The sequence below is a fragment of the Nelusetta ayraudi genome, unplaced genomic scaffold (assembly GCF_046127955.1).
Source record: "Nelusetta ayraudi isolate G7.1 ecotype Tasmania unplaced genomic scaffold, CSIRO-AGI_Nayr_v1 ptg000090l, whole genome shotgun sequence".
In the NCBI taxonomy this organism is placed as follows: Eukaryota; Metazoa; Chordata; class Actinopteri; order Tetraodontiformes; family Monacanthidae; genus Nelusetta; species Nelusetta ayraudi.
The window spans coordinates 1,355,985-1,383,127 of record NW_027466140.1 but is presented as its reverse complement, the minus strand read 5'-3'; the positions used below and the strand labels follow the sequence as shown (position 1 = coordinate 1,383,127).

General features: G+C 47.0%; 2 protein-coding genes across 3 annotated transcripts; both read left to right on the top strand.

Moving 5' to 3' along the window:
* Positions 1-423: 423 nt before the first annotated feature.
* Positions 424-3,407, top strand: LOC142901953 (uncharacterized). Its single transcript, XM_076046703.1, has 4 exons — positions 424-1,405; positions 1,596-1,690; positions 1,778-1,886; positions 2,016-3,407. The coding sequence occupies exons 1-4, from the start codon at positions 1,129-1,131 to the stop codon at positions 3,008-3,010; spliced, it is 1,476 nt and encodes a 491-aa protein (XP_075902818.1). The 5' UTR covers positions 424-1,128; the 3' UTR covers positions 3,011-3,407.
* A 3,564-nt stretch (positions 3,408-6,971) lies between these two features.
* On the top strand, positions 6,972-26,699 carry LOC142901987 (serine/threonine-protein phosphatase 2A 55 kDa regulatory subunit B gamma isoform). Of its 2 annotated transcripts, XM_076046741.1 has the most exons (12): positions 6,972-7,184; positions 9,132-9,299; positions 9,706-10,085; positions 12,929-13,085; positions 17,052-17,149; positions 17,371-17,536; positions 18,316-18,428; positions 19,240-19,417; positions 20,111-20,275; positions 20,383-20,552; positions 23,794-23,885; positions 24,634-26,699. In XM_076046741.1, exons 4-12 carry the CDS (start codon positions 13,001-13,003, stop codon positions 24,926-24,928), a joined length of 1,362 nt encoding a protein of 453 aa, XP_075902856.1. In that variant the 5' UTR covers positions 6,972-7,184; positions 9,132-9,299; positions 9,706-10,085; positions 12,929-13,000; the 3' UTR covers positions 24,929-26,699. The 2 variants fall into 2 exon arrangements, with proteins under 2 accessions (XP_075902856.1, XP_075902857.1); XM_076046742.1 differs by lacking the exons at positions 6,972-7,184; positions 12,929-13,085 and having other exon boundaries at positions 8,585-9,299.
* Positions 26,700-27,143: the final 444 nt, after the last annotated feature.

Genomic DNA, 27,143 nt, shown 5'->3' with positions numbered 1-27,143 from the left:
TTCAGCCGTTAGATACTATTATAGATCTGGCCGTAATTGTATACCCAAATTAAAATGTGCCAAAAAAAAAAAGGAAAAATATTTTGTAAGTTCGAAACTCCATGAAGGCCATTGTTTGTCTTTTTATTTTTTTTTTCCATTTTCTTTTGCATTTGCATTCTGTTAAATTCTTATACCGTGTCATTCTAATGATCTCTGTTTGGAACATTGTAATACAATAAAATGTAACTTTTATACCTATCTTTTGGTTTTGTAAATTTTATTTTCTCTCAAATACTCAAAAATGTGTGAAATTATGGAAGACTGTTATCTGCCCTACCATAAAATACAAGTGTATTCATTTCGTTGTAATAATCAGCGTTTACAATGAATTCAGCCCGTTTTGGTCGTGTCCTGCCTATCGCGATACTTCCAGCGAGTCACGCATCCCAAATACGAACCAATGACAACAAACACGGTCGGCGACTCTGCATCCAACAATGTTGACTGGGAGCCAAGTGTTGTCGACAGATTCAGTGCGAGTCTGTTAACATCTAGCGAACGCACGTCGATAGACCTACTCGACCTGCTCCTTCTGTAATTATCGTCTTTGGCTTTGCACTTTTCCTCGATTGTTCGCGGGAACGAGCTAAGCTAGCGCTGGTTAGACCGTAGCTTTGTTTATACGCCGAGCTAACGTCGTCGCACTACGATAGAACCATCGTATCGCCTGTTATTACGTTTTTATATAACTACGGGTTGTTAATTTGCGCGTTGTTTTAAAACTGGGGGTGTTTTTTTTTTTTTTTTTAAACGGCAGCGATAGCATAACACTAATGTCGGAGGCGTATGTCTTGACACCATGACCGCCGTTGATTGTACATTAAACAGAGAGGTCGAATCAATATACAAAAACGGGGACTGTGCTCGTATAGTAACTTGCTGCATCAGTCGGATGTTGGAGTAGGTGTGTGACACTATTGGTGCATGACATGGCAACGTCTCAGTAGTCTGAAGATGCCGCGGCGTAGGTGCGCGCAGTGAGAACGCCCACAATCTCTCAAGCAAATTGGTGAGCCAGCCAGCAGCGCTAGGAAAAGGCGACGTCAATAACCCGTCAATTACAAATCAAAATCCACCGAAATCGCAATGGAGTCCGCTAGGAGCGCCTTCCACGCGCAGCTGGCCACCGTCATGGACTCGTTGCTGGCAGCCGCCGTGTGCGAGATCGCCAAGATCTTCGAGGGCAGCCTGCGGGAGCAGCAGGAGGAGCTCGTCCAGAAAAGCGAGGAGATCTCGGTTCTGCGTGGCAGGCTGGAGAAGGCCGAGAAGAAACACAGGGCAAAGGTTGGAGCCGGTGATCAAGGAGAGGTGTCATCTGGAGACAGAGAGGGACGAGGGAAGCAGCACAGACAGACACCATCAGGTTTGAGAGCATCTGTCTGTGATTTAAGGCTCATGAAGGCTAATGATAATAATATACCTAGACTTACAAAGTTGTCTTGTTTTTTCTGTGTCTCTTGTAGGGAAATCGTTTTTTCCTACTCACATTTTCATCATTGGAGTGGCACTGTATATGGTTACTGATTCTGACAAAATGCATTTCCTTTTTTCAGGGCAGAATGTGGAAAAAGACATTCCCTCTCAGTCCCTTTCAGGGAAGGGACTCAGGGGTCTGAAAGAGGAAGTCACAGGCCAGGATGGCTCTTCAGTAAAATATTACACCTTCTTTTGTCTCAAATTTTTTTAAACAGGTGGCAGCAATGTAAACTAAAAGAGCTATATGCCTTTCCTACAGCATGTCGGATCGCGGCCGAACCTGGATTCTATCCCACCCACAGCCGGAAACCTTCCAGGAGAGCTGAGGCACGGCGATGCCCAGTCATCCACACAAGCCAAGGCTAGATGTAATTATGCATAAATGTGCATGTGATTACTTTTATTAATGTTTCATGCTGCTTTCTTGAATGTAGAAAGCAAAATGTGTTTACATATATAGACACACTTCCAATCTAATTCCCCTAATTTCTCCGCAGTGTCTCACTGGGAACAAGGTAGCCACAGTGTGGACAACAGACATCTCCAGGGCCAAGGCCCTACCTCTTTTCTGTCCATTGCCCAGAGTGGGAGATGCTCCCCCAGACCTGATCCAAACCTTGTTCAGCCAGGGGAATGGATACCAAGGCTGGAAGCCACCCAGCGCCGGGTCCCTGGACTGGAAAACCTGCAGGCGGACGGCACCAGCTGCTCAGCTCCAGCTAACAAAAGTAGCAACACAGAAGCCTCCTGCTTTCAGCCCGGTTTTGGATCTGACGAAAATGCCAACGAAGAAGATGAAGTCTCTTTCCCGTTCCTGGAGCAGGAGACGGAGAACCAAAACTCCGATGAGAACTCGGTGCAGGGACAGGGCCTGGGGGAGAGACAGCCTCGACAGGTTGAAGCACAAGCCTCTTCGGGCGAAACGCAATGGAGGCCCAGAGACGACCGCGGTGGGAAAGTCTTGGTCAGTAACATACAGCGCGTCGCTTCGTTTGGCGGCAGAGATACCCTCAGACCTCAGTCCACTTTGCAGTCGCTCTCCCTGCGACACGCTAACAACCTGGGCCACCTCGCGGCCTCTGGTGGGGGCAGTGGACGGCCTTATTCGTGCCCGTACTGCACCAAGTGTTTCACCTACCCGTCTCACCAGCGCAGACACCTCCTGCGTCACACCGGAGTCCGACTGCATCCCTGCCAGTTCTGCGACAAGAGCTTCCTCACTCCCTCCGAGCTCACCGTACACACCCGCACGCACACGGGGGAGCGGCCTTTCGGCTGCACCCAGTGTGGCAAACGTTTTGCCCGCAGCGGGAACCTGAGGGCTCACCAGCGGGACGTTCACATGGGGAAAAGGCCTTTCGCCTGCAACGAGTGCGGGAAGAGGTTTGCCCACAGGGGTAACCTCAGGGTGCACAATCACAGAGTCCATCAAGGAGATCCCTACTACATAGATGATCAGCAGGAGCCTGACGGTGCCCCCAATGCAATTTAGAGACAGGAAAAGTCAGTCAAGGGCTTTCTTTTTGTTTTACATCGAGGAGCTTGTTTTGTGTTCTAAAACGATGTTCAACTGTAGACAAATATTGACACTATTGGGGGCAACGTTCTCTTTTTTGGGATGTGCTTCAGCAACGTTTTTCATCCTACTGATAAAAACTCATTGTCTTTTTTTTAGAGTGTAAGAAGCCCCCAAAGTTGTGTCATTCAACAAGGCAAAGTGTATTAGACATAGACATGGCATGCAAATACGAAAACGCATTTCTTCATTGACGTTTGTGCTCATGTGCTGCCCTTGTCCTCTTGACATTTTTTCCATTATTTTACCATCATTATGAACACGTGCTTGATAATAAAATATTAATACTCTTGCCCGGATTATTCAATCCAGTTTCAAATGTCGATATCAATTGTACGTTAGAAGGTAATGTTGCTGCAATGTGCGTTCTCTGACACGAGGGGGCAGTGTCAACCTTCCAAAACAGGTATGTTTTCTTTTTATGTGAAACGTTGTCCTTAGCACATTTTATATGGTACTCCTGATGTCAGCACTTGTGTCATCGTGCCATCATTCTAATGGCCGTTGTCTGTGACGACACGCTCATATATTGCATACATGTTAGCTCATGGGACACTGTTTGCCCACATAATATAATATTATATACAGACATATATGTATCTATAAATAGATATATATGTATTAAATGTGTGGTGCTGGTGTGGTTCAACATCCTTTCAAAATTGCTCGACATCAACTGACATAGGTGTAAGGTCCAAGCTTAGAATAAAAACATGGAGGTTATCAGGCTTGTCTAGCAAGCACAATGTTCTGAGTTCAGATTCTGAGAGATTTGTGCCAGAATTAATTGAATGTACAGTATGTTTGTGCTTGCACGGATGGGAAGCGATGGTGGTTGTGCCTGTTGATTTTGAGCTGATTTGAATCTGTATTGCGAGCCCTCTGGCTCACGCTCCTTCTTAAAACGCAGAATGAACTGCCGAGTGAGGCTAAGCCAATGGTGCGCTTGTGTATTCCCCAGGCTGCTGAGTCCTGTGTTTGCCTGTTGAGACACTGACCCTTTTCTCAGTGACCTCCCCTCTCCATGTTCACATTCAAGGAGTGCACGACAAATTGCTACCTCCGCTGCTGACCTGGTAAAGGACAGGAAGGATGTCAACTGTAGTATATTAAGATCTGTACCAATGGATTAATGAGTCACATCCGGTTGATGAGCGAGTTGACGGTGATAGCAATTAGGTCCTCTGTATTAGTGTTGTATTTATGTGATTTATGTGGTGATGATTCATAGTGTGTTTGCGTGCGTCTGCACTTATATGTGTGTGCATGTGCATACGCAGAGGTCATAGGCTTTACAGTGTTTTATGTTTGTGTATATGTGGCCATTCATAATCTTCTTTATACCCTAAGCAGTCTTATCCCTAGGGCAACGGGCAACAAATGAGCAGTTGACCAGGCTGGTGGGGAGGGAGTGAAACAACCCCAAGTGCTTTAAATTCACGAATCCATTGCATAAAATAAGAATTTATCAGCGTGCCTCTCGGAAACAATAACTGCTTTCCCCGTGACTGTGAAGACAAATAGATCCCCAGTCCCGGTGTGGCTTAAAGTCATATAAACCTCCTGGTTGTAATAGGAACTATAGGTGCATGTGCGAGGGAATGTTTATCACCAGGCCATAGTGTGGTGTTTCTGCTTGCCAGCAGGGATCAGGCCATAATGTGCTCTTTACTTTTATGTCACCATGTTGCAGTTTGTTCCCTTCTGGCCTCGGGGCTCCTGCCTCAAATTGCTGAGCAAAAAAAAGCAGCAGCAGCAACAACAACAACGACATTCTTTTAACCTCATGCTATTGCTTTGCCCCCAGCCCAAAGAGTCATCCCATCACCATCCAATAATCCCCCAGGAGTGAAATTATTCCCTTAACAGCAGTTATGGCTGCCATTTCCCCAAAAATGATATGCACATTGAAGGAGAGGGAACACTGTAACTCCTGGATACATTGTTGTTTGTTTGTGCGCACACATTTCTTTGTTTATCTCATTTTCAAGTTTGTGTGTTCATGCATGTTATGAGTCTATTAATGTAAATGCACACTTTTCTCACTGTGCGTGCATGACCGGACTGTAAGGCAGTTGAGCGCTGCCCCAAGGCTGCTTCTAATCTACCCAGTCCCACCACCTCCCCAGGGGTTGTGGTGTGGCTGCCATTACTGTAGTGAAACCCCCTTAAGGGGATTACAGCGCTGTCTCCTGCTCAAGGCACTGGAGTTGATCCATCGTCTGCTGGTTGTATTTAAGCACTCACTTAATGTGCTAATAGTGTTAGACTGGGCAGGCACTGCAGAGCTTTTAACTTTCATCTTCTAAAGCTATTTGTCCGTTGGAAATGCTGATTTCATGGCTGCCGGCTTAAAACCGTCGCTAATCACTCAGATTCACCGCATATTAAATAATGTTCTTGTGGCGGTGGACTTCATGTGTGTCCAGCAAGAAGCAGTCATTGGGGTTAGCGGTTAGCATCTCCTCCAGACAGCGGGGTTTTCTGTCTCTCCTCACAATTTTGGGGAGAGTCACAGATAATGGTGGGCTAAAGAGCAAGTGCATTATCTTTTTTCCTTCAGAGTACTTTCTAAGTATGTCTTTATGCCTGTATGTGTGTAAAACTGGGTGTTTGTCCACAGTCTTCCCTTGCGTTGCTAAGCAACCTTGTGTCTGCACACTCAAGTGGGGGTGGAAAAGGGAAGGGAAGCACTGGGTCAACGGAGACAGACGCTCACACGCATTACTGCATCTGATTGAACACACCAGTGCTCCTGATGAATGGGGCTGGCCATTATCACTGTGACTGACTGTTGATATTAATTGTTAGTCTTAAGGTCCATTCCTGCACTCAACAGGAGTCAGTTTCAGTCTGTGTGCGAACTGTGTCTCTCTCATATCAAAAGAGGAATGTGAATGTTTTTGATTGATTTTTGTCCTCAAAGATGGTCCTTAAAAATTATTGGCTTCTTTGTTTGACCACTGCGAGGGAAACAACAGGGTGTGTCCAATATACAGTATGCATATGTGTGTTTTATATGTTGTACAATACATACAATATGTAAAACTTATTTTATACTCTTTGCAATTTTAATGATTAGTGTTATTGTTGTTCATATTAAACTGTTTTTTGACCTTTCTTGAGATTTGTTGATACCTTTTATCAGAGTAACTTAAATAGACAGACTCTCAAACATAGATTTCCTCACAGTGTCCATTATTCTCTCTGAAAATGATGATGCAAGGACATCCCACAGCTCAATTTTACTCAAGGACAACGGGTCCAAGAGACGCCGGGGATGTTGGCCGGTCACGCTCCTCTGTCACCAAGGTAACGACCAGACTGGGGCCAAGCCTTCACGGCTGAATGACGCCAGGGATGAACCAGAGTCTGCTGAGGCAGAGGCAGAGGCTAGGGGTCAGGCATGGGAGGTTAAAAGGAGAAATTTGAATCGGCTCGACTGTACCTGCACAAAGCTTCTACACGCAAAAATGAGAATTTGATGATTATGAGGAGTTTAATGATAATAATTAGGACTTTAGCAATGACTTTTTTAGACAAACTATATGTCTCTGATTCTCAAATTACCATTTAAACCTCAAATCATGGCTTATGTTTTGAAGAAAAAAAAAACCTGTATATTTTCGTTTTGCTATAGTTACTTTTTTTAAAAAAAAATATTTCAAGGAACAGGCTCCCCTTTCGTATAAAAAGTGCAGCCGAAATCGCCAAAAGCAGATTCTGTATATTGAACCGTTGCCCTATGATAATAAGGCTTGCCCATAAGGAACTACGCTGGTTTGATTCATTTCCTATTTCCTTTTGTTATTAATTTTTCCACACCTGTGTATTTGCGGAATTTGCGGACGTTCGTTTTCCCTTTACCAAAGTCTATTCTGAAATACAGGACCCTTGGGACTGTTAGGAGTCTTTATGTACTTATACACCTGTTCCTGCCTGCTCATGTGATCTACTGCTCTAGCTTTCCTATGGACTGAGCAGGGTAACGCCCTATGCAAGGCAAACAAGATACTAATAGCTATTAGCGTCGTACACGGGTATTTAGAAACTTGCGCTTATGTTCTACTGCAGAGAGCTGAATTATTAGGTAGGTTGAACTGTGATATCTGAACTTAAAGCCATTCCAATTTAAGAAAAAAGCAACAAAAACATCCGAGGTCATGTTTTAGCTTCAGCTAGTAAGACCGTCAGCAAACGAGCCAAACTAGCTACGACTTCGCAATGAAGATGAAACGTTACAATATATTTTTTAAATGTATTTATAATGTCCTGTGATGTTTCTGTGAAATGTCTTTTACACAATTAACCGAAAAAGGGTACATTGTGGTTTACTGTAAAAAAAAAAAATCCAACTAAACGCTAATGTGACGTCACAACAGCGGGTTAGCTTCTGGACTCACCAATGTCGTTTTAAATGAGTGTCTTATATAATAATTCATAACTTTGTTTTTTTGTTTTTTTATAGAAGCAAACTATCGTGTTCTTGAATACATAGTGAACGTATTTGATCGATTGAACTTATGATTCAAACTATGCATGTTTTGTTCAAATTTGAAGATTTTTCCATAAATCTAGAGGGAGAAAAAAAAAACCTGTCCAAAATTTTCACAGCTTTAACATGTGGGTGGGTGGCAGGGGGATGATGGTTGAGGTAAAAATGTGGAGCTGTTCAAGTTGCCAAACAGTGGGTGGGCTTAGGACAGCTTTGTGATGGATGTAAGGCCAGTGGGGGGCAGTTAGAAGGGCAGATATGGCAATGGTGTGTGGAGCCTTGCCCATCATCGGTAAGTCTTGGGTGGGGGTGTGGGGACGAGGCTGGCACATTTACAGTAAGTCAGATAAACAGCTCGTCTTGTTCCCTGCTGTGGAGGGGTTTAAAGCCTGGTGGCAGACAGCCAGCCCCAGTGATGGCACCAACTGTCACTGGCAGCGTCTCACACCCCTCCGCCACACTGACTGAGTCGTACTTTTTTGTTTTTCTGCTAGTAGTGTGCAAATTCCAGCATTTATATGCTATATTTTTTTTCTCTGTAATTCCAGGCACACAGTGAAAACATAATTTAACTTTATGGCCATTTTTTACGGGATGAAATTTGTGTCATATAAAAGGAACTCAGTTGATAGTAAGCATTTTGATAGGCAGCGATTAATTGGAGGCATTAACATATTTTTGTATTGCCTTCCTGTCCTGCGACATCGGACCATAACCAATGATACTATATCACTGGACAAATGAGACCTATCTTCTCTCTGGACCTTTACTCAATTATCTGGTTTACTGTAACATCTAATTCAAAGTTCTTAATTTTTCCTCATGTTTTAATTCTGAATGTCACACAGTCACTTCAGCCCATACCAAATAAGTGTGTTTTCATCCTTAATGAATTTAAACTTTTTCCGTGCTAATTATTTATTTTTCCATACCTTCAATATCCTACTCTAGGCATAGCAACTCCAAAGTGTGGCTTACTTACTTTACTATGCAATAAATGACATTTACCATATCCTTTATTCATTACTAATGTATAAGTTCTCACCAGGGAACATAAACAAGAGCAGTTTACTTCACCCTTTAAATATATAATACTATTGCGTCCTTTACTAAATAGAAATCCTTGAGGAAGCGGTGTAAAACGTGTGCAGGTTAATCCTATTGTTGCGTGGTGCTTCATACTCGTCACTCAGTCAGCTGAAACAGAGCTGCTCTCATCTCCCCCGCCCCCTGCTCTTGTGTTCTCCACCCCATCAGTTACAACCTTATAAGAGTCTGTGCCACTTCCGCTCTGCCGCCCACTCCTCCATCCATCACTACCATTTTTAATCACCTGCTGTCAGTGGTCAAACTCATCCCGGCTCCGCGGCGATTGGCTGCGTCGGGGCGAGTGGGCGGTGCCTACTCCGATGCGTCGCGCACGTTCCAGAGGAGCAGTGCAGAGCCTCTCTCGCTCTCTCTCTCTCTCTCTCTCGCTCACTCACTCTCCCTCCCTCCCTCCCCCACTCACTGCCTCTCCACTCTGCCTCTCATAACATGCAGCAGAGCACAGACTGCAGCAGAGGCGCAGGGCCAGTAGGATTTTTTTCTTCCCTCGCTGTACCGGAGCAGAAGCTTTAAAGAGTCACATACGCCAAGGAGGCGAGAGATATCGCCGGCGGCGGAGATCTGCTCAAGTGCACCTGAACCCACGAGAAGCCTCGCGTGGAGGTGAGTGCCTGCTCTCAACCGTATGTGCCTGTATTCTTGAATCCGTCATGTGAATCCACTGCAGGAGCAGCAGCACTGCAGACACCACAGGGTCTGCTCATCCTCTGTCCCCTCCCCCCACCGTCCGCCCCCTCATCTTCTTCTTCTTCTTCTTCTTCCTGTTTCTCTTGGAATGTCCATTAGCAAGTATGGAACCAAAGCCCTGCCTGTGCGAGCGTACAGAACTGAAATTGCTATGTGTGCTTCTGTGGGTGGGTGGATGGTTGGGTGGTGGACGGTTTGGCCACACCTGGAACCAGCCGTTGGAAAACAGGAGGTGTGCTGGAGTGTGTTCCTGCCTCACTTGTGCTGTGTGATCTGCCAGAGACGGAGCTCACTGCTGATTCTAAATGATCCTCTCCTGCAGGTCGGCTTCGAGCTTGTGTGTGTGGGGAATCCTGACGGCGTATTTTCCATCCTAATCCCACCCTCGGGACCAGCCTCCCACCCCCCCACCCCCGCACCCCACTCCATATACGTGGCTCCTCATCCTCATTCAATAAGGATAGGATGCCCGGCTCTGCGCCCCTGTGCTGAGGAGGCATTGGCGCGCAGCAGTATGGGCGCTGCGTTGGCCGGTACCCCCACCACCCCCTCCGCCGTAGATCTGCTGCCTCCGCCGCCACCACACTGCCCCAGCGAGACGGGCGCCCCCCCCAGCGCCGCCGATGGGCGAAGACACTGACACCACCACCTCGACGCTCGACCACCACGGCTTCCTCCCCGACCACAACTATGTGACTGAAGGTAAGACGGCGTCAAAGAACGACGACGCCGGCGTGTCAGGGTGGCGCCACGCAGCCGTGCCTGGATGTTGGAGTGTGTGTGTGTGTGTGTGTTTGTGTTGTGTGTGTGTGTTTGTGCACGCGTGAATGAACACGTCTCTGTTTGGCAATACAAGCTCTGTGCAGCTCCCTAATCTTCGAAGCACCCAGTGCGGATCAGTGTTCAGACAGAGTTTCAGACGGAGCAACGTGAACTAAGTCGCAAAGCGCTCTCCTGTCTGCAAAATTAAACCTGCTTAAATTGGATTTTCTCCTCAAACATCATCCACACTTCTCTTTTTAGAACAACCCCCCTGTACCGTTGGTACCGCATTCATTTACCATGAAACGAAATGTGTCTTTGCCTCTTTTTTTTTTAGACAAACAGTACCAGATTTATTTTCTTAATATCAGTTAAACAGCCGTAGAGGCCTTTGTTCTCATTGCAATGCAGGTCGTCTCTCATTATCACGTTATCTGTTACACTTCGTCCTTTAGAGTGTGAGCGGAATGTATAAAACATTTCCAACAGTTGTTAATCCCTTTCCCAATCCCTCACAGTTGTTTCTAAACACAGATGACGGATTATGACCCCGCCTCTCCTCCTAATCTCAGTCACACCACTAATCTCACCTACGAGCTCGCTGGCTGCCTCTCTGCCTGAACCCGATCCTGGTTCTGCACTCATTGTTTGCTGCACCTCTCAGACCAGAGCAGTGGGTTATGATTTGGGGGTCATTACTTGTGCTGGGAGCTCATTTGCTATTCTCATTTTGCTCTGGAAGGAAAATGAGGCTTCCTGTATCCGTGCTGTAATATCATTTCCCCGCACACAGACGCCCCTGCTGCTGTCATCACCACACAACTGAATTACTGCCTGTTGCTTGTCTACATTTCGGTTGAAGAATATATATGTGTGTGTGTGTGTGTGTGTGTGTGTGTGTGTCTCCCTCTTTCTTTCTTTGTCTGTGTGTGGGAGTTTGTTACTCCTTACTGAAACACACATTTCTGGGGCTTTATTGTGTACTTTTTAAAAAAAAAAAAAAAAAAAGGGATTTTGACGCTGTGGCAGAAATCAATCAGCACCCCTCGCCACACACATGCCTAATTACCATGGCAACAGCCCATGATATAAACGTGCTGCCTTCCATTGTCGGTCAGTGTGATTGACAGGTCATCTCCGCCCACCAATGATGGCGGTATTAATTATTACGCACATCCCAGGCAGACAGAGGCATCATTCCGGGTGAATAGCTGATGAGCTCACGCCACAGTGGACACTCGATGGAACACATCTGGTCTGAAAAGGTTGCCGAGCCGGTAGGGAGGCAAAAAAAAATGGAGAGTTGAAGAGTGAAAAGTGCAGTGCGGCGCTCCAAAGTCACTCATATCAAATGTATGAGATTCTATTGATCGCAAATCAACAGGATTCAATGGCCTTATTGCTCCTCCACTGCCGTGTCCCTGCAACCCCCCTCTGCCGCTCCTCCATGCCCCTCCCGTCCCCACCCCCACCCACCAATCCACCACTACTACCCCCACCTCCCCCCCAACCCCTCCCCTTTCCCCGCAGGTCCCATAATGCAACTTGCAGCACTTGCCCAGTGCTGAAGAGGCACGACTGCCAAACAATTATCCAACAGTGCTCTAAAGGCTGCTCAAGCACAATGTGCCTCTGTATGTGTGTCTGTGTGTGTTTGTGTGTGTGTGCGTGTGTGTGTGTGCGCGCGCGTAGTTCTTGTTTTTTTGTGTGTATTTTGTTTGAACAAGTGCGTTGCCATCTTCTTCTTTTTTTTTTTGCTCTATTTTTCATTTACATGCACACCTTCATCCCCGAGCACGTCTTTGTTTACTTCAGCTCCGCCTGTGTGTGCGCATCCCGTGTGTCTGCAGGTGTCTTGCGTGTTATTAATAATGCGCGTGAGCGTCTGTGAGTCTGTGTATGTGCATACATTACAGTGTGTCTGTAGAGCCTCCTCTAGGGATTCCCCTGCCCTTTCACTCCACAGAGGAGAAATGCTTAACCTACCTCAACCTTTACACCCCCACCCCCACCACCACCACCTGGCCCCAGCAGCAGCCTTCACTTCCTTCCTCTCTGACCTCTTGCCCCCTTTAGCTTTATCCCTCACTGCAACCTTGCAACTCCAACAATAGCTTGTTTTTTTTAAGCCAGAGACGGGCGTGGCAGTGTATAAATATAACACATTGTTCTGAAATTATTCATTTTTTAGCCCCCTGAGAATTTTGCACTCTCTGTTCAAGATTGGAATTTAGGATTTAGGAAGCTCCAGCGTCCTGCTTGCACCATATACGTCAAGAACTCGATGCCATTAAGTGAAAGCTGGATCATATTAGAAAGAAATATAGTTGTAAATTCACCGTCCGTCACTTACACGCTTGTCCTTCTTTGCCATCACCTCAGCAGCCTGTGTTGGGAGTCGTTGTTGGACCGCTGCCACCAACTTTAAAGGGATGGATTTGGGTGTAGACAACTACAGCGTCATGCGGAAGTGACAGCGAAATCAATAGGAACTAATTTAGTCACCACATCTGCGTGTGTTAGCAGTTAAAGTCTCTCAGCCCCAGTTGTCAGTGTCCTCCACCCAGTGAGACTCCAACACTCCAAATGTGAACAGTGCTGCTGTTTTCTCTGCCGTCGCGCTCACTAGCCTCATGTGTTGGTACAGTAAATCGGTCCCTTTTCATGAACAACCCCCCACCACCACCACCACCACCACCTTTTCACCCAGTACATTCTTTCCTCCCCCTCTGCTCCCTTTTGTTGCCCCCCTCCCCTCCTCTCCATCCTTGCTCCTCTTGCAGGGCTGCTCCTGGCTATAGCCTGAAGAGCTCCGCCCATCCTGTCCACCCCTCTCCACCCTGGAGTCCTCTCCCATGATGTTGAGCCCCATCCAGGTCCTGTGCTCCGACATCACTACCCTTTCTCTGGAGCCCGAGCCGTTTGCCTCTTACACCGAAGGTGTGTGCTGCTCTCTCTCATCTCGTCTCGCACCGGGGACACGTCTGTCTCACACAGTTGTGCCACATGACCCCCCCCCCCCAGCGTGAGGTGTGCATGCCTGTGTGTGTGTACGCAACCTGATTGTACGTCGGATGCGAGAGACCTCGCGCGTCATCGACTGTGAGTGGCTGAGATGTTGGAGTGAGGTGAATGTCTGTGCGAGTCTGGGTGTTAAAAATATCTCAAAAAGTCGCTTTGTCTCGAGCCGTCTGCCTCCTCCTTTTTTTTCTACTTCTATTTTTAGCCCCTGCCTCTTTATTTTCATCCCGGCGTGCCTGCTGAAGTCTGGCTGAGTGTGTGACTGACTTCTCTAAATAGTTTGACCAGGCGACATCCCATCTCCTATCAATGCTTTAAAAAAAAAAAAGTCATTAGGCTTTGTTCTAGTGGATTGTTGTCCTAGGGTCAGAGGGTTTGTAAAACACGGATCGAACGCCGGCTCAGTGTGCGACTTGTTTGCGCTCTCGACCGTCCCCCTCAAAGCAGCTCTGCTCCACCGAGCTGATGTGTGTTTTGGACAAATGGCAGGTTCCCCGCTGTGCAGCACAGAAACAGTTCCTCTCAACATGTGTGTGGCTCACACCGACACACACACAAGGTTGTTTTTTTTTCTTCCTTACTTCATCCCAGGATAACTCCCAAACTGCAGGACACAGATCAATTTAACACCCCCCCCCCCCCCGGCTGTTGCTCACCCCCCCTCCTGCCTCCCTCCCCCTCTCCTCTCACTCTCCCTCTCTGCCTCCAGCCCATTTATTTCTCTACGGGGTAATTGTATACACACACCCGTGAGCACGGACACAGGAAATGCGGAACACTTGAGCCTCAGCATGCGCGCACAACACACACACACACACACACACACACACTGGTCTCCCGCTGAGTGGTCCCTTGTCCTTGCTTTTAGGCAGTGTGTGTTTTTGGCTGGGCTTTAATGGCGAGTGTTTACCCAGACATAAGATATCTATAATTGGGACTATAGGACGTCTGCTCTCCACCTCCTCTCCCTGCTCCTTTCATTTTTACAGATCGCATTGATTCATGAGTGCAACACACAGGACAGCAGCGATTTGGAAAGCTGTTTAAAGTCGCGGTTTTACTTGTCGTGGGTCAACCGGTTTGTTTCCTGCACTTCCCGGTTTGATCATCCAGTGGCTTCTGTCACTGTCACTGTCACGGCCCGTCGTATTATGTTGTGTGTGTTAGAGCGCTCGGCCTTTATGTATCTCGAGCGCTCGATTTCATCGCCTCTCTGCGTCAAAGGGTTCATTCAGTGTGCGTCGTGGCAGTTGTTCAGTGTGCGTGTGTGTGGGCACTCGCAGCCACCGTGCGTTACCCTCCCCGGCCTCCTCCTGTAGCGTGTGGCGATGAGTCAGATCGGCCCCGCTGATGCTAATGGACCGGTCTGTGGGAGACACGCACAGCCAGCTCGCTATACTGTTACACACAATAAGAGACGGACTCGCAGCGCGGGGAGCTACGAGACAGTCACCCGCGTTACGCAACGGCCCAGAGGTTCCTCCGGGGGGCACAGGAGCTGCTGCGGCAGCGCCGCCTCGCAACGGTTCCTCCTGCGGTTCTCCTGCAGTTGTTTGTGTTCTGGTGGAGCCGCGCTTGAAGGGCGTTGGAGAGCCAGATGGTGGTGGGCCGTGCGCGCGCGCGCGTGTGTGTGTGTGTGTCTATTGGTAAGACAGAACAAGAGAATCACAGAGAGATAAAGGGGCCTCTGGTTGAGAGCAGGAGATGAGAGAGTGTGGGCTCCATATTTTATTCAGCAATGCTGCGTTTTACTCAGCTATCTTCCTTTTTTTGCTCTTCCTGCATCCTGAGTGTCGACACGGTCGCTTGAAAACGTGGCATCAAACCCAAATGCACGTTTGCCGCACATTGTGACGTGACCGTGTGTCTGAAATTGAGTTGTGTGTTTTGTGCACTTTTTTAATTTGGGCTTTGGCGGCTTCCTCGTCTCCCTGAGTATCATTTGGGCCCCCCCCAAAAAAATGCAGCGCTCCACTTGTTTGGCCACCATTCGTTCCTTCCTGCCCGCCAGGGTCGCGTCGATGAATCTTACCCCCCCCCCACCTTCGCCAGGATGCCTCGTGCGACTCGCGGCTAATGAGTACCGCTGCCACTGGTTGGCTCGGCCTGTTACCATGGCAACCCCCCCTTGCTTGCCGAGGGACCCCACCGCCTCCGCCCCGGCATCCCTCGCCTCCACCTACTTCCCTCCAAACACGAGCGTCGCCGTGTGCGCGCCAAACCTGCAGCCAGGCGACGGGGCGCCCGCCGAGAGGGGGAGGGGTTGGGGGTGGGGATGAGAGGCTGAGCTAAATGTGCGCCGACAACCAAGAAAAGGAAATGGGAGAGTGAAATGAACGACATGGGAAACGAGTGAAATGGGGCAAAGAGAAACCGTGAAACCAAGCTGAGAGGGAGATGAGAGAAGAATTGAACCGGAAATTATAATGAAACTGTTGCTGTTGAGGCACAGCGGTGGCGGCAAAAACACACTTCATATATACAACAGGCGACATGTCGGGATCAGAGTGATTAAGGTTGTGCTGCCGGAGGATGGCGGTCCCTGTCTCCCCTCATCATAAAAATCTCTGTCCCCCCGCTGGCCGCCGCAAAATAGGAAATGAAAAAACAAAATTGGCAGAATTAAATCAGTTTTACTTCATGAAAATGTTCTAGTTTGGGTCGGGGCTCAATGCGTCCGGTGTTAGCTGTAATAATAATAAGAAGAACCAAGTTCAATTGAACTTTGTTGTTGTCTTGTGCTTTAAAACTCGCTTGTTTGAAATGTCTTGAAAGAAATTTGTAATGTTCATTTAACTACTAGCCAGCAAACACACCTACATACATGTTTTTCAGCACATGCCTCTGACACTTGGCTCTGTCTCCAAGTGAAGAGATGAGATTTAAACATGAGTGTTTATTTAAACCAAACAAAGCGAGTGATGGAAAGAGTTTTCAACCTTTTGTATTTTGTTTTTTTAACCATCAAAAAGGTAAAAAATAAAGCCTCAGCGCTGAGATAAACTGAGCATCTCTTTCAGTGCAAACCTACCAGAGTAGAGCCACTCTGTAATACAGTGACAAAGGGACGGGAGGAGGGAGCGATAATGTGCCACATTAAATCAAACTCATGCTTTATCTGCCACACCGGCTCTCTGTCATTTCCAACAAGCGCTTAATGTTTCACATATCGCATATGATTTGGTGTAGGAGGATCCCCTGGGAGCAGCGGGGCAGTGCACGTGCGCTCACTCTCTGTGTCAGACCCTGCCACTGAGTCAGACGGCGACGCTGTTTGGTGTCACACGAGGCCTCGTGAGGAGGACGCTGATGCAAACGCGCAAAAGATTGTCAGAAAAAAACAATATTGGCATAATTCCCATTCACTAATTAGAAATTAGAAAACAAGTGTGAGTGCGCACAATGGACTCGAGTGTCAACGCAGCGCAGTGTCATAGTGTGCGTCACTGCATGCGCGCGCGCGTGCGTGTGTGTCAAGCCGAAGCTCGGATGACGCCCGCGGCTGTGTGCGGCACACGTGTACGTTTTGTCTTTGGTTGCAGCGCGGCCGCACTGGGTTTGCATTTCCTCTGGTGGGTCGCACACTGGTGCAGCGCTGGCAACATTTTGAGCTCGCAATTCATATCACTTATTCCTCGCAACCGTATGCAAATGCAATCCTCCTAATTGTGTTACCGTTTTTTTCGACCGGCGACTGTTTATTATTTAGTGGCGGATAAACAGATTATGCCGGATGACTGATGCGGTCAGTTACCTAACGGATCAATTCTGTCTCTCTCTCTCTCTCTCTCTCTCTCTGTCTCTCTCTCTCTCCCCCTCTCTCTCCCTCTCCCTCTCTCTCTCTCTCTCTCTCTGGCCCCATCTGTGCCCTTCTCTCCTCCTCAGCTGATATAATCTCCACTGTTGAGTTCAACCACACTGGCGAGCTCCTGGCCACAGGGGACAAAGGAGGCCGAGTGGTCATCTTTCAGCGGGAGCCTGAGGTAAACACACAGCACCACCACCCCCCATGTCCCCATACACACACACACACACACACACACACACACACACATAATCTGTCTTTATTGTTGCTCCGATTCTTGGTGATTCTTGGCACACTAGCCACACTAGCCGCCTGCTAGATCTCTCAGTATAATATTTCAGATGTAGATGAGTCTGTCATTCTCTCCTCAGTCTACTCTCTTCTTTTCCCTCCCCGCAGAGCAAGACTGAGCCTTTCGCTCAGGGAGAGTACAATGTCTACAGCACATTCCAGAGCCACGAGCCCGAGTTTGACTACCTTAAGAGTCTGGAGATTGAGGAGAAGATCAATAAGATCCGATGGCTGCCTCAGCAGAACGCTGCACACTTCCTCCTCTCCACCAATGGTGAGGGCTCTCGAGTCCACGCACACACACACACACAAAACACAAAACACTCTGCTGGACACGTTTTAGATTATTACACTTTTACAATTTCTTCTGTTTATTACAAGGCACGACTGAAATGCTAAATCAAATTAGCAGATTTCTTCTCGGCCGTGAAGAGGAAGTGCCGGAGGACTTACTCAGTCTTAGATAAGAGGTGCCATCATCAGTTTAACAGCTAAATTGGAAGACCTATAGATTTTCCACGTGCGCGCCACTATTGATTTATTTAAATGCTTTATTATTTATGACAGAGGTGTATAAAAAATGGAGGATGCGCCTCAAGCAGTTGGGCGCCGCTGCCTCTGCAGCGCTCGCCGTTATTTGCTTCGTCGCCGTCACAGAGGCTGACTTTGTCTGTGCCGCTGCAACAAAAACCCCACTGATTGCTTATTGTGTGTTTTAGTCCACTCCATTTAGCCCATTTCTTCCAGTGGTAATAAACCAACGTGTGACTGTTAATCCCTCCCATTATTTCTTTATGTGCTTCTCAGTTTGTTTTGTCTTAATGGTAAAAGTCTAACATAGCACATTTTCTAAATTGATTTTATTTTTGATGCTTCAGCACCATTTTTGGAATGGATTTTATTTTGTATGCGTCTCCAAGCTGTGCAAATGGTGTTTTGAATGTACTGCTTATTTAGTTTACCAGATACCCCCTCTGCAAGTGCCTTCCTTCTTTGTCTATATTTTTCATTTTCTGTCTAACGCTTCAATTTTCTCTCTGCTTTTCCGCTCAGATAAAACAATCAAATTGTGGAAGGTGAGTGAAAGAGACAAACGGCCAGAAGGATACAACCTGAAGGATGAGGAGGGTCGCATCAAGGACATCTCCACTGTCACCTCCCTACAGGTACTCTGTCTATCTATCCATCTATCTATCTATCTATCTATATGTCTATCTATCTATCTATCTATCTATCTATCTATCTATCTATCTATCTATCTATCTGTCTATCTATCTGTCTGTCTGTCTATCTATCTATCTTGCAACCCTCTGCTATCTTCTCTTATCTCACTTACTACATCATTCATGCTGTCACGAGCGCTACAGAAGTGGGTCAGTAGGTGCAGAGATGTGTTTGCGTGTGCAAAAATGGGTCACTGGCACAACAGCACATGTGCCAGTGTGTGTGTGTGTGTGTGTGTGTGTGTGTGTGTGTGTGTGTGTGTGTGTGTGTGTGTGTGTGGAGAAATCTCCCAGCGCTGCACAGCAGATGCACAACATCTGCACAAAATCCAAATTAGTTAGAATATTATTGTTGGTCATTTAATTGCTAATCTAAATGCAGCAGCGGCAGCAGCACACTGTGGTACATTTGTCTGACCTGGTATGTCTTTCTCTGCGGAGGACAGTGTATGGTAATGGAGCCCCGACTGCGCACTATGCAAATGATTACACACATTTAAGCCCCGTAAAGAAATGTAAATCAGGCACCGACAATAAAATCCAGAGTCGATGCAAATGTCAAAATATGAAAATACAGCTGAACAAGCTGTAAGTCGAGGCGCAGGGCTGATCTTCAAGTGCAGAGTTCTCCTGTACTGTATAATCATTCTCAATGGATGTATTAGATATGCGTTTATGACATAATACAAATGATTTCGGACTCAGTAGAAAGCGAGTTATCAGCCTTCTTATCAACTGATCTGCCGTTTCCCAGGTGCCCGTGCTGAAACCGATGGACCTGATGGTGGAGGTGAGCCCACGCCGAGTGTTCGCCAACGCCCACACCTACCACGTCAACTCCATCTCCGTCAACTCGGACTACGAGACCTACATGTCGGCTGACGACCTTCGGATCAACCTCTGGCACCTGGACATCACCGACCGCAGCTTCAGTATCCTCTCACAGATCTATTTGCGAGCCGGCGCAGAGAGAACCTGCACGCTGTGTTGGCGCCTTAAAGCAGGAGGAGATTTATTGAAGCCTTAGGATAGTTGTAATAAATGCACGCATTGGAATAAGGATGCGTGCACATGCTCCGTAATCAGTCTCTGCCTACACGCGCATACACACACACACAATGCCAATCCCATCTTGTTGTGTAAAGACCCGGCGTTGGGGGAGGGGGATATTATTCTTGAGGAGTGAAAATGTAGCTTAATGAATAATTCAAAGGCTGCATAAAATTTTCAGCCCTTCTCTGAGTTATAATCCCACTCAATAGGACGCAGTACAGTCATAGCTTTGACCCTGAACTGGATTTATGATATTACAATTTATTTGAATGTGGAATTACTTTAGTCTCCAACAATCCCCGCGGGATGCATTTAGATTGGTCGGCTTTATTTCTTCTGTAAATTATTTAGATTGTGTCACATTTACATTTGCTTAAATCTGATTTTACACGGGGATCCGTGGGGGCTTTTCCGTTGGGATTTTCGCTGGCCATTCTCATTAGTTTCACCATACAGTCGATGATCAGCGACGCCGCTAACTGGATTCATATGTACAGCACTGTATTTCAGAGTCCCAGCAGGTAAACCTCTGAGCTTTTTGTTGTTTGCCTGAGCGGCTGCCTCCCTCCCAGACATCGTGGACATCAAGCCGACCAACATGGAGGACCTGACGGAGGTGATCACAGCGGCCGAGTTCCACCCCCACCACTGCAACCTGTTTGTCTATAGTAGCAGCAAAGGCACCCTGCGCCTCTGTGACATGAGGGAGGCGGCGCTGTGTGACAGACACTCCAAATGTGAGTTGCACCCCCGTCGTCTCGGAGGCTCTGTTCCTGTGTGCCACCGCTGGGCTAAAACGGCTGTCGCTCTCCTCTGCCTCCCTCCCTCTCGCACCCTCCTCCAGTGTTCGAGGAGCCCGAGGACCCCAGCGCTCGCTCCTTCTTCTCCGAGATCATCTCCTCGGTGTCGGACGTCAAGTTCAGCCACAGTGGCCGTTACCTGCTCACCAGAGACTACCTGACCGCCAAAGTGTGGGACCTCAACATGGAGAGCAAACCCCTGGAGACGTACCAGGTGTGTGTCCCACCAGCGTGCGGCGACCCTTCGCTAAATCATAGTCATTCACAGGTGCTCAGCTGCTCAGATGTTTCCCAACTTGGGGGAAACATGGGGCTGCGTGTGAGGTGCTGTTAGCTGTTTGGTTTGTTCTCGCTTCAACCATCAAAGACTTGACTCTTGTTTTGTTTTTTTAAATTCTGATTTTTATCAGTTTACATAATGATGATATCAAAATTTGCCTTCTGTAGCAACTTGATTTTTACCCCGACAGCTAAATATTACATTTTCTGTCAAAAAACGATCTATCTTTCTATCAATCTATTTCATTTTCACACCCCCTCAAACTCAAACCACAGTAATATTCCACCCTTGACGCTCCCTCGTAGCTTCCTCGGAGAACCGATGCTTTGTTGTACCTTCCGTGTATTTGTTTTGCTGGAGCTGTGCTGGCAGGAGCATAAAAAAATGAGACGACTGCGTGGCCGCCGGAGACGGCAGAATAAACACCTGTGTTGTCACCATCCTGAGAGAGGCATTGCTGCCTGCAGAGACTCCGCAGGAGCCCGAGTTCCAGAAATTCTCCGAGTGGAGCAGAAAGAAAAATGAGTAAAGGGGGAATTTTTTTTTTATTCCCAGGGAGTTTAATGACATTCTACAGGCCCATATTATTATTCTAAATCAGCAGTGAAGTGATATTTGCATAATGTGGTAATACAATCGTTGCAAGGTGTTCAAGGCAAGTCCAGTGTAATCTTGCTTTGAATTAATTATTAGTCAATAGACAGTTTACTTTTAAAACGTTGTTTGTCATTGTACTTGCTGATTATTTTGACAACAAAGATGCGCTTACATTCATTTTTGCTGAATTTCTGGAAACCTCTTGCTGTGTTTTTTTTTTTTTTTCCAGATTTCATAATGCAGTCTTTAGAGGCAGCTCTGTGTTTGGCAGATTAATACATGAAACAGAGAAGCAGTGAAGTATCATAACACTGTGTCAGAAGGATATAAATAAAGTAAGCACTGTGTAAACATGGAAACAAATAGAAGTACTTTACCAGCTGAAGCAGCTTCAAGCTGTTTATTTCAGACATTCACACTCACTTTGTCTGTTGTGTCACCTTGAGGTGTTTACAACAGGTGAGATTGTGTTTATGCCTCCGTGCACAGGTTTGTCGACGCCGTCCGACCGTCCGTCCGTCCGCCCTGCAGTATGTGTTCAGTATTCCTGCCGTGGGCATGTGGGTGAACATGTGTGTTTGACATGAGAGCACCCATGAGGCAGCCGGCAGTGGGCGGCTGAAGATGCACTGGAGCTATTTATAGGCTGCTGAGCCTCCACTCACAAGAAGGAAGGGGAAGGAGGGGATACCTTACACACACACACACACACACACACACACACACACACACATATGCCGACACCAGACCTGCAATGCAGGAGTGAGGGAGGCAGAGAGGGAGAGAGAGAGGTGAGGGAGGGTTTAGGATGGGGCTGTGTGGATGGAGGGATTAGTGGAGGAGAGAGAAAGACAGTGAGAGAGATCAGATATGGAGAAGCGTAACCTGGCACGCCAGATGAAACGCCTTCGACGTAGTTTGGACACGTCTCCCACAGCCATCTGGTGAAGAGTCGGCAGAAAGTGTTCTGTACGAACAGCTCCTGTCCGTCAAACTCAAGTGGGCCACGTTTCACTGGCAGTTTAAGCAGGTGGCCGCAGCTCAAGGCTCCTTATTGGTGCAGTCAGACTGGTTATGAAATGTCCAGAGAAGAGTTTCTCGACAGCAGCGTCTGCTAGACTGTCCTCTGCTTCCTGTCCAGGGTTTCCTTCAGTCTTCACTCCTCTGGAGTCTCGGCTGCTTTCCTGTTTTTTGGAGTCTTGCAGGAGAGATTCCACTCCAATGTTGGTCTGGTCTTGAGGAAACAGGGTGGTAGTTGGGGAATCCAGTGGTTGGTGGTTCTACAACTTTTATGGATCAAGACCCTTATAGATTTTTGTTATTTGTGGCACCCCTAAAGTACGTTTTTAAAATTTTGAACTCTCCTCAGCTTCTATTTATGACATAATTTACTCTTACATGTGGCTGTTTTGTATATCCCTCCCTTCTATCACTGTCCTAACACTATTACATGTAAACATTGATTGAGCGCTCATTGTGCTCCTGCGTCTTGCTCAGAGGGGAAGACATGTCAGCGGCAAGGCACTGCTATTGGCGTGCCTGTTTTATGAAGTAGCAAAACTATAAAAAAAAAGAAAAAAAAAGGAATAAATCAAACGCTTCTCCAGGTTCCTCCAACCCCAGACTAGAGTCGACACGTTTTGCCCGGTCTATTTATTTCCCCTGAGACATGTAGCAAGGCAATCCATCTAGTTTGGTTAATGAATGTCTCAACAAGTCTTTGTACTTCATGTGTAATAATCCATTAATTATCACTTAGAAAAATTCCAGTGATCATCAATTACTCCTGGGTGCTGTGACGCCAGTTGACTTTGAGACACACTGGTCTAATGAGTGAAAACACTTCTGAGCGATGCAGCCGCTGTGGAAGGTTTGGAGAAACTGCCATCGGAAAAAGAGATTCTAAACCGCTGCGTCTGTAAATGCAGCCATCCGCAAGCGATGCGACTGTAATCTAAATCAGAAACAACGCGCGCTGAAGAGGGAGAAAGAGCAGATTATGGGTTCATCCACCGACTGGCTTTGTATCATTCCACCCCGAGCAGCGGGAGGAGGAAGTGAAATGCGGCCTGCTTTGACGTACAGCCGTGCGTCGGCCTCGCCGTCTATCGATCGCGCAGCTGCTGACTCTGCTCAAAGCTGGGCGGCTCAGTGCAGAGCAGGGCCGCTGGAGGAAGGGGTCGGTTACCACCCATTGCATCATCCCGAGAGGGAAGCATCCCTGGTAGCAGCGCTGGCAGTAGAACCGGGGGTGGGGGGAGTTATTAGTCAGGAAGTGAATATGTGCCCTGGGTGAGTCTGGGTGTTCTTGGGTGGAGTGAGATCCAAACAGACACTTTGATTAAAATCTACGCCGGGCTCCTGTGCTGCTGAGGTCTGAATGTTGTTCCCCCCTCGTTAGACTCGCCTTGAAGAAGACGACCTTTGCGTATTGCTAATGGGTCATGCCTGAGCGGAGCATCGTGTGTTTTCCCTTGTTTAACTCTCTGTTTACTATTCATACCTGAGGGCGAAGTAGACGCGGACTCTGTTTTAATTGTGTGTATTTGTATTTGTGGTGGGTTTTTTTTCTCTCCAGGTACACGATTACCTCCGAAGCAAGTTGTGTTCCCTGTATGAAAACGACTGCATCTTCGACAAGTTTGAGTGTGCCTGGAACGGCTCAGACAGGTACAAGTTTCTGCTTGATGTGTGTGTGTGTGTGTGTGTGTGTGTGTGTGTGTCTGCGTGGAAGAATTTTCTTGTAAGAATTAAATACACAAATATTAACAATATTAACCTTCTGCTATATACTGTTTTAAAAAAAATGTGTTTTTATGCTATACTTCTTTAACCCAACTTAGTCAGATATTTTATTGGAAATGCACAAATTATGCACTCCTAACCTTGAAGACCTCCACAGTCGACAATATGTCAACTTTTGGGACTTGGTTGAGTCACATGGTCGACAAAGCTGCAGTAACTCATGTCAATACCGACCCAAAAATATCTGAGAAGTGTTTCCAGCATCTTGTTGAATTTATGCCACAAAATACCCTGGCAGTTCGGAAGACAGACGGGACTTCAACCCAGCAGCAAGGTGTGGCAGATGAAGTGGCTGCTGAGTGCAATGTGTCTCTGTAAACTCAGTGATTCTGATTTTTAGATCCAATATTCAACATTTCACCGCTAATGTGCTTTTCCCAACGTGTTGAGTCTATGAAGGCGCTTCCTACTTCTCTGGGCACCTTGGATTAATTTTTCCAAACAACTTTTTTTTGATGACACAGCATGATGTCGAGAGCGGCCCCTGGAATCAATTTAGTAATCAATTATGTTGTTGTTGCTGATCCTCTGCAAATTTCATTCATCAGTCGCTCGGAGCCGGGGGCGAAGTCGCTGAAACTTAAGTGAGTTCTTTTTTTTGCCTCGTCCTCAGCGTGATCATGACGGGAGCCTACAACAACTTCTTCCGCATGTTCGACCGCAACACCAAGCGCGACGTCACGCTGGAGGCGTCGCGGGAGAGCAGCAAACCGCGGGCCGTGCTGAAGCCGCGCCGGGTGTGCGCCGCCGGCGGCAAGCGGCGCAAGGACGACATCAGCGTGGACAGCCTGGACTTCGCCAAGAAGATCCTGCACACGGCGTGGCACCCCAACGAGAACATCATCGCCATCGCCGCCACCAACAACCTGTACATCTTCCAGGACAAGCTCAACTCCGAGATGCACTGAGGGCCCCCCCCCCCCCGACGTCGATGAGTTTACACCCCGTCGCACCACTATGGCAGAATGTACACTCTTTTTTTTTTTTTTTTTTAGTTGTTTGGTTGTTTTTTCTTCCAGGACGCACACCCACAGGAATATGCCTAATAAACTTCACGCACCGTCTAATCTTTAACACACTGCTTCACCTCCTCCTCCTCCTCCTCCTCCTTCACCACCTCCTCCCCAGCCATCCAGAACTGAAAGGACCTTAAAGGGCTTCGAGAGGGAACAGGCTGGATTACACAACGGATTACGGATTGTACAATTGTGGATTTTTTTGATTGTCAACCCCGGGGAATTTGCTCCACAGCGTGTTTTGATTGCTTTCGGCTTGACTCTCGAGTGGGAAAAGTACCAGACATTGAAAACCTTTGCATTCTTATGATGTTTTTTTTCTTTCAAAGTGTCTCTGGATTGTCTTTTTTTTTTTTTTTTTTTGCATTCACAGCTTCTTCCACCTCCTCCTCCTCCTCCTCCTCTCCCCTCGGTGTTCGTGTGCTCGAGTAAAGTCTATTCTTATTCCCTGCCCACTGTTCTGTGTAACGAAAACCTTCCGTGGCTGTCAACCAGCGGCACTGCTGAAAATGCTCTTTTTTATCAAAGCGCCCCGTTTACGTAACAGGCTGTTTGATGTGAGATCGGCTAACCCGCCGCCTGTCTGCTCTCTAACCTCCTGTCGAAAGACGCAAACTGCGGAAAGTGTCATCAGAAGGGAGACTCTGCAACAGCAAGGTGCGATGTTTTCAGCTCCTCACCCGACACCGAACGCTGGGAACGGACGAGGTCAAACGCTCATCGCTCATCGGCCCCTCATCCACGCTCCTCTGCGACAGCAGACCTCCACCCGCCACGTCTCCCATTGCCGGGCAGGTCGCCTGCGTCTTCGTTCATTCAGTTCATCTCCAAAAGTCAAGCAAAAAGAAATAGATTTAAAAAAAAAAAAGAATCTATGAAATACTTTCCAGACTCGCACAGAAAGATGCTGCATGTAAAACCAACTTAGTATAGATGTTTATAACTTGACTGACTGACCGACTGTCTGACTGACTGACTTGGCTGCCTTCCTATATATTCAGACCCGGCTGTACAAAGGCTTCAGGGGCCTCAGTGGGGGGTGGGCCGTGCAGCGGCGGTTTGTAGGTGACCGAGCGCTTCTGCCCTTATTTGTCAGTGTCCGCGGACGCTGAGGCATGTTTACTAGTGTTCGGTTCATACACTTCAATGTGCATTTTGAATGAAGCCGCCCCCCCAAAAAAACATTCAGTTTCCGCTCAGCTTCAGCTGAGAACCAGGAAGTAATGGGGGGTGGGGGGGGAAAGTTTTCGTTAGTGTCATGGTCTAAAAAGAAGAAAGAAAAAAAAATCCAAGGGCCTACAATGTGTCTGTAAATATAAGCTGTTTTTTTGACATGTTTTTCTTCACATTTGAAAACCCGACCTGGACTCAGTCATTTGTACTGATGATTGTTTCCAAAGCTGCAGCGGAGAGGCGCCGCCTCTCTGGCCTTCCTCACTAATTGTTTCTCCTGATGTGCAGAAGCTTTTATTTTTTAGAGACAGTTTATTCTTTTAATCTGTTTTTTGGAAAGCATTTCTCAGATACTTCTTCACACACACACCCCCACTGATTTACTGCTGTTCCACGTTTCCATGTTTGTTGACAATATTGTCAGTTATAAATAATGTTCATATGTTTTTGGTTTTTTTCTGAATAAAGATTTCAACAAAATTGCATCCAATGAGGGTTTATCTTGGACGTTTTTACTGCGGCGTGATAATCTTGAGTGTGATTGTGAGAACAGGTGCCATGGAAGGATCACGTTATAAGCACGTCGTTCACGTTTCCGTTATCCCAGTTCTGTTACGTGGTCTGACGCGCCATCTACTGCTAAATCACGATTATTGCACCTTGAAAACAACTCAAAACGACTCAAAACGCACTTAAATGCTTTTCTGCCGATCTTCTCTTTGTGAATAGTTCATTGAATTTTAAAAATACTCTACCAGACAAAAGTTTGGACACCTTCTCAGGCATTTCTTTTTTTTTTTTTTTTTATCTTTACAACTTTCTACAAGACATCAAATATATGAGCAAGATATATGTAATTAACAAATCAAAGAAAAACACATTCAATAACTCTAAATATGCTTTTTATGAAATGCGCCTATTTTGAAGAATTTAA

Bases quoted from the DNA above. Each gene is read 5' to 3' on its own strand.
- LOC142901953 (XM_076046703.1), top strand. From the start codon at position 1,129: ATGGAGTCCGCTAGGAGCGCCTTCCACGCGCAGCTGGCCACCGTCATG. The intron at 1,406-1,595 runs GTTTGAGAGCAT...TCCTTTTTTCAG, and splicing joins GCACAGACAGACACCATCAG to GGCAGAATGTGGAAAAAGAC. The intron at 1,887-2,015 runs GTAATTATGCAT...ATTTCTCCGCAG, and splicing joins CACACAAGCCAAGGCTAGAT to TGTCTCACTGGGAACAAGGT.
- LOC142901987 (XM_076046741.1), top strand. From the start codon at position 13,001: ATGATGTTGAGCCCCATCCAGGTCCTGTGCTCCGACATCACTACCCTT. The intron at 17,150-17,370 runs GTAAACACACAG...CCCTCCCCGCAG, and splicing joins TCTTTCAGCGGGAGCCTGAG to AGCAAGACTGAGCCTTTCGC. The intron at 20,276-20,382 runs GTGAGTTGCACC...ACCCTCCTCCAG, and splicing joins GTGTGACAGACACTCCAAAT to TGTTCGAGGAGCCCGAGGAC.